We start from the raw sequence: 6,614 nt of genomic DNA, 5'->3' as shown, positions 1-6,614 counted from the left end.
CTGCATCTGTATTAACAACTGCATCTGTTAACAGCAGCATGAATAGTGCTAGTGATCGTTTAATCTCCCTTTGGGGGAGATGGACGGCATACAAATTTAATAAATAAATAAATAAATAAATAAATAACTCACTCACTCACTCACTCACTCACTCACTCACTCACTCACTCACTCACTTCACCCAGATAGTGAAATCAGTGATTTAGATGAACAATTTCTGAATGCTGGTTATTCTTTCTCTCTCTCTTTCACACACAAACATTGTAAGCAAACATTTGTCCAATTTTTCTCCTCTGTTCAGGAAATATTCATTCTTTCCTCTTCCTTCTTCTTGTGATATATTATTTCCCTTACAGAACTATCTTTTTTTATAGTTTTCAGGGAAGATTGTCTAAAAGTTGGAAGGAGCCATTTAGGCCATGATATCTAGCTTACTATGCAGTGAAGGAATCCAAATTAGTATTTATATTTATTTTTATTTCACATTTTAACATATATAGTTAACCAAACAAATTCTAAATGTAAAGAAAAAAGAGAAGCCAAAAGAAAAAAAAAGGAAAGGAAAAAAATCTACAGTATATTTTATACACATCAAAAGTAACTGGTTTACTAATAAATATACTGCAATAATATAATCAGTACAAAATATTATTATAACATATCACAAAAATTCTGTGATAGTAGTATACTGTATATTTATGCATCCTTTGATTAGTAGAAAATATTGCCTTTTCCAAAACAAATAGATCACACATTTCCAACAACTATTCCTTAACATCTGGAATAATGTCACATTTCCAATGTATCAATCAAATTAAAGTAACTTTGAGAGATGGATAGCCAATCTCTTCTGGAAAGTGAAAGGAATGACATGTAATCAGTTCACTGTCAAACTGCTGTTACTATTAAGACATTTCACCTAGCATTCAACTAAATCTGAAAGTGAAAAAAATACACACAAAGGTAAGTGTGAATGAATTAGCTTAGAACATGAAGATAACACTCTCTGTCCTTAGAGAGGAGGATTCTCTCTTGCAATAGGATGTGGGAATGCTTAGATTATGTTTACTATCTATTCATTAGAGGTACAGAAATAACACCATGTGCCATCACTAAGAACTCTCAAGTTATGATGATAAGACACTTTTGATAAACTAAACTAAGGACACTTAGGGAATTAATTTGAATCTGGAATATTCACAATAGCTCTATTCAAGCTTTAACTGACTTGACTCAATAGAGGAGGCTTTCCATTTGCTTATGCTTCTTCTAGGCCAGGGTTCCTCAGCCTTGGCAACTTTAAGATGGGTGGACTTCAACTCCCAGAATTCCATAGCCAATCTTCCAAGGCTGGCTGTGGAATTCTGGGAGTTGAAGTCCACCCGTCTTAAAGTTGCCAAAGTTGAGGAACCCTGTCCAAGCAGCTTCTTGAATTTGGTAAAGCACTTCAAAGCAACAACAACAACACAACCATAAAAAGATCTTGAAAGTGGTCAAGAAGAGGATGGGCTACATTTAACAGTAGCAGCAAAGAATCCAAGCAATGTCCCATTTGCCAAGAAAATGATCAGATGGACAATGAGCTTCTTTCTCAGTTTTATTCCAGCTGAGCAAATAGTCCCACTTCCAATTTCCTTTCTCTTAATATAATAATAGAAAATATTTTTAGTAACTTAGAATAGGGAGTGTTTGTTTGCTTGTTTTTGTGAGGAGGGGAGAGAATGTGACCTTGAAATAAAAGTATATATTTTTTTCCTAAAAAGTAAATAAAATACACTACTTCCATGAACCAAATGATTCTCTCTGTTGCTATATCGGGAGTCTTATAAGAACCTTTTCTGACAGATTTTATTTGAAAGTACAAGGGTTTGTGAGTTTATGCATAGATGGTTCTCATGAGGTGAACTACAGATCACAAAACCTGATGCCTTTTAATAAAATGTGTTAGTTAAAAAAGATGTTACTAGACATTTTCTGATTCTGAGCTACATAAACTAATATGATTCTCCTTCTATAGAGCATTTCCCTATATAATCACAGAAAAATCCATGGAAGAGCTGTTAACATCAATTAGATTTGAAGGGAATATAGGAAGCAGATCCTGTATTTGTGCTGGACTACATAATGAGTTCTTCCAAAATATAGGAGCAAAGCAAATACACATATATATCTTGAGCACATAATATATTCCTATTGTTCTATTTCTTCAATAGGTGGGCTCTAGGATGCAGTGAATTTAATGAAACTCCATTTGCTTTGGAAGAAATCACAACAGCCTAAATATATTTTTTATGTTTTTTTAGAAATACAAAGCTTGAAGAAGAGAATCAGCATTCTAACATATGATTTTTCTCAAGCAGAATAAGGAAAACTGTACCTCTCAACCTTACAGCAAATTTTATTGATTAGTCATCTGACCATATTAAAAAAAAAATTAGTCATCTGAACATATTAAAAAAAAAACTATAAAACCAATACAGAGATATAAAACCAATGCATAGAACCTCTCAACCTTATTTTAAGTAAATGACCACCCTTCCTGGTATGTTTTTTCTTCTTTATGCATGACAGAAAAGCTGAGTTTATGAGGAGGAACTGGATGCGGCTTCATTCATTTATACACACACACACACACACACACACATACACACACAGAGGAATACATATATCCCTTATCTCACTGGAATATGTGAATGCAAGGCTGAGTAGCATTCTGTAAGAAAGAAGAGAGAAGAGAAAATAGGTCCTGGCTCCACAGATCAGTAGCATACGGTCCTTCAAACATTACTCAAGGGAATGCAGCAAAATCCTCTGTGCAGGAAAAGGTATCCAGCATCTCAAAATGTTTAATATATGGAGCCCAAATTCTCTACCATCCAGCCCATCCCCACCCATACTGCAATAGGCTTTAATTATACAATCTATCTGTTTCATGCATCAAGATTATCCAAAAATTCACTTTATTGCAAACCGTACCTAAAGTCAGTTTCTAAATAGATTCTTTATGGCTTTTTTCACATCTTTGTTTTTCAGGCTGTATATAATGGGGTTCAGCATGGGGGTTAGGACACTGTACTGGATTGACACAAGCTTGTCCATGGTGTCTGAATAGCCAGAGGCAGGTTTCATGTATCTAATCATTGCAGTCCCACAAAACAAGAGAACCACCGTGAGATGGGAAGCACAGGTAGAGAATGCCTTCTGCCTGCCTTCTGCAGAATTTATCTTGAGAATGGAGCCAATGATATGAACATAGGAAGCTATAATTAGAAGAAGGGCAGCAAACCCTAATGGCATGCTAAAGGTAAGAATTACCATTTCATTGGCAAAAGTACTAGTGCAGGACAGCTGCAATAGCAAAGGTAACTCACAGCTGAAATGGTTAATGTTACTGGGACCACAGAAGCGTAGGTCAGTTAAAAAAAGAGTATTAACCAAGGAGTCCAGGAAACCTGATATCCATGCAGCCAACACCATTTGGATGCACAAGCGGTGGCTGATAATGGTGCTGTATCTCAGTGGGTTGCATATGGCAGCACAACGATCATACGCCATTGCTGAAAGTAAGAAGATCTCTGTACCAAACATGAAAATAAAGAAAAAGACCTGAGCTATGCAGCCACAGAGAGAAATAGTCTTTTTTGTAGCTAGGAGATTCTCCAGCATTTTGGGAACTGTTACAGAAGAATAGCAGATGTCAAGGAAGGATAAGTTAATGAGAAAGAAATACATTGGAATGTGCAGTTGAGGATTAGTCCTTATTACCAATATGATGACCATATTCCCTACTAGGGTTATTAAGTAGATTGGTAAAAACACCAGGAACAAGAAAACCTGGAAGGTCGGGTCACCAGAAAATCCTGAGAGAAGAAATTCACCCACAATTGTTTGGTTTTTCATGGTAGTTTTCTCAATAGGAAGATGATCTAGAAGAAAAATTTACAGGAAAAAGAAAACCTAATAAATTCAAAGAGATCAATAAATCACAATGAAGAAAACAAAGGGTACTATACACTTTTGCCTAATTATGTGGGTTCATATTTTTCAACTTCTTTGGAACAATTGGTTCTAAATAATACTTTTTATTTAAATATTTTTGTTAGTTCAACATATTTCTGACAATGAAAACATTTTTTTTACTGATTGCATTTCATGCACCCAAGCTGGCTATGTTAAAATCCTTGTTAACAATTGGTTCCACATGTATTACTTTTGTGAATTTGCCATTAGAGTACTATAAAAGAGTTCTACCAACAAATCTGAATTGTACCTTCCAAAGTAACTAATTTCACAATAAATCTTTGGCATTATTTCATGCAGATTACCTTATATCACTTTATCACTACATCACAGATTACAAACATATTGCAGCTTGGAATCACTAATAATATAAAGCCATAAATGTAAATAAATTTCCTCTGAAGGGAACTTTTCATTCTAATAAAACACATGTATTTCCTTCAAAACTACTAAGATAAAAGAAAATAAAACTTGAGATTTTGATCTGTCCTTATTTCAAAGTGGGAAAAAAAATCAATCTTATCTCTTTCATCACATGTCTCACTTCTAATTTTGCCGCACAGTTCAAAAATGGTTCACATTACTGATAAAAATATGCATGTTAGGAGACATAAGTTTTAAAGGGTGGGTGATAGCAACTGGTCAATCCTGAATGGACTGGGATAATAAGGAGGATTTGGGGAGACCATCAGGGTTCACCAGCACTGTAAGATAGAATGGGAAAAAAAATAAAATAAATCTATATCCATATTATTGCTGATAAAACTGGATGGATATATCCATGAAATCTCCAGGGTTGATGTTGATTTCAAAGAGACTTTACCTTTACACTGAGAACATATTTATTTTCTAATATGTACATTGTGATAAATAACTTCAAAACACATCTGGAAATGTGTATTTAAATACAATTTTCATAGTTTTAAAAATCAGATTATATGATTACATTTACAAAATATAAATGAACAAATGGGGAATGAGTCTGAGAAAAAGTCACTGAAGACACTCTGGAGATGTCATGAATCTATGTGTGAAATGCTACAAATTGCATTTAAATTTGTCCACCTGCTTTCAGATATTCCTGGATGTTTTACCTGTGAAATGATCCCCATTATTCAAATTTCTTTCCTGTAAAGCATGGAGGAAAACACATAATAAAGCTACACAGAAGCACACTTCTTCTAGGCTTTTTCAGAGGTATATGGAGCAACTAGTGTTTTAGAATTATCCAGTACCATCCTTCTAAAGCTCTTTACAATCAGTATTTTGGATGCATTTGGGTTACTTGGTTCTGCTTCCTATTCAGAAACACAAATCATTCCCAGAAAAAAATATTCTGAAGAATTCTGTTTTCAGGTGGATTCAAATCTAGAAAAGAGGACTTTGCAGTGCTTCAGATTTAAAGGCAAAAGGGTGTTTTTTCTGCAACCCTTTAAACCAATTATATCTGTTCCCAGGATTGAGTTGTGGCTGAACAGAACAGTTGTGTAATAAATGAAGCTGTTTTAAGGAAGCGCAGACAGGTGCTATGCAAATGCTTCCTCACCTGATATCCTTGTTAAAAAATACATGTGAAAATATTTTAAAACATTCAGAGGAATAATACACTGGTTAAGAAGAAAAAAATATGTGATAAACTCTCCAGCTTTCTTTCATAATTTGGTGCATCAATAATAGGGAGGCAAACATTCTCCTTACCTACCTCATGTCTCTCCTTTTTGTGATTACCTCTGTGGGGAAAAAAAAAAGGTTTATTAAATGGAATTACTTTTTTGGATAATTTTTTTTTAAAAAATGAAGTAACAGATTCATTAATAAATAAAAAGTGAAAAAATGCTATACTCAGACAGAGACCCCAGAGTAACTATGAATTAATAGAGACGGTATTTTCAAAAATAAAGCAGACTTAAACAATTGTTGGATAGAGATTCATTTTCCCCAAAGATCAATTATTTGAACATGTGAAGATGCCATTATTGGGGACTATTTTGCTCCTTCTCAAAAGGATTACGTTAATAGCTAATACTGTGAAACAAATTTCCTATTATAAGGGAAATAATCTACTGACAATGACAGGAGTAGATCTTGGGGGGGGGGGGAAGGACATGGAAGAAAAGTATGAGTCCTGTATTGGGGGGGAGCATTAAAAAATTACTTTCCCAACACAATGGGAGGAAAGATAATATACAAGCTGTTTGGGACAAAGTGTCACAGAATGTGAGGAGTTACACTAATGGGAAATATGGGAAATGATGCTTGGTCGAGTGATAAAATGAAAGTGGCTATGGATAGGAAATAAAAGGCATTCAAGAGAATGATAGCTGCAATAATAATGCAATCAATTACATAATATGAAAAGATAGTTGCAAGGAATTGAGTCAAAGCTTTTGTACAGCCATTACTTGTTTAAGAACTACCTCACTTAGTGACCATTCACAAATATAACAGTAATAAATTACAATTAAAAAGTTACAAACGAAAAAAGGAATAGAAAGAAAAAATAGAAAGAAAATAGAAAAGAAATAAGAAATAAAAATATACTAAAGAAAAAAAAATACATTAAAAATTCATTTTCCAACCAATGCGCGCATTTA

The 6,614-nt window shown here is 34.0% G+C and overlaps 1 protein-coding gene across 1 annotated transcript; it reads right to left on the bottom strand.

Annotated features, from left to right (window-relative positions):
• Nucleotides 1-926: 926 nt before the first annotated feature.
• LOC103049774 (olfactory receptor 5A2-like) lies at nucleotides 927-3,900 on the bottom strand. The gene is made up of 3 exons (XM_015890718.2): nucleotides 2,996-3,900; nucleotides 1,315-1,392; nucleotides 927-936 (listed from the first exon to the last, which is right to left on the bottom strand). The coding sequence occupies exons 1-3, from the start codon at nucleotides 3,898-3,900 to the stop codon at nucleotides 927-929; spliced, it is 993 nt and encodes a 330-aa protein (XP_015746204.2).
• Between the last annotated feature and the right edge of the window lie 2,714 nt (nucleotides 3,901-6,614).

Source organism: Python bivittatus, unplaced genomic scaffold, assembly GCF_059951505.1.
Source record: "Python bivittatus isolate LINGU-HERP-01145 unplaced genomic scaffold, Pbiv_v1 ctg000470_np1212, whole genome shotgun sequence".
Lineage (NCBI taxonomy): Eukaryota > Metazoa > Chordata > Lepidosauria > Squamata > Pythonidae > Python > Python bivittatus.
The sequence above is the reverse complement of the archived record's forward strand: the minus strand, read 5'-3'. Positions and strand labels throughout refer to the sequence as shown.

Bases quoted from the DNA above. Each gene is read 5' to 3' on its own strand.
- LOC103049774 (XM_015890718.2), bottom strand. From the start codon at position 3,900: ATGAAAAACCAAACAATTGTGGGTGAATTTCTTCTCTCAGGATTTTCT. The intron at 1,393-2,995 runs ATTTAGAAACTG...AACTTTGGCAAC, and splicing joins AAAAAAGCCATAAAGAATCT to TTTAAGACGGGTGGACTTCA.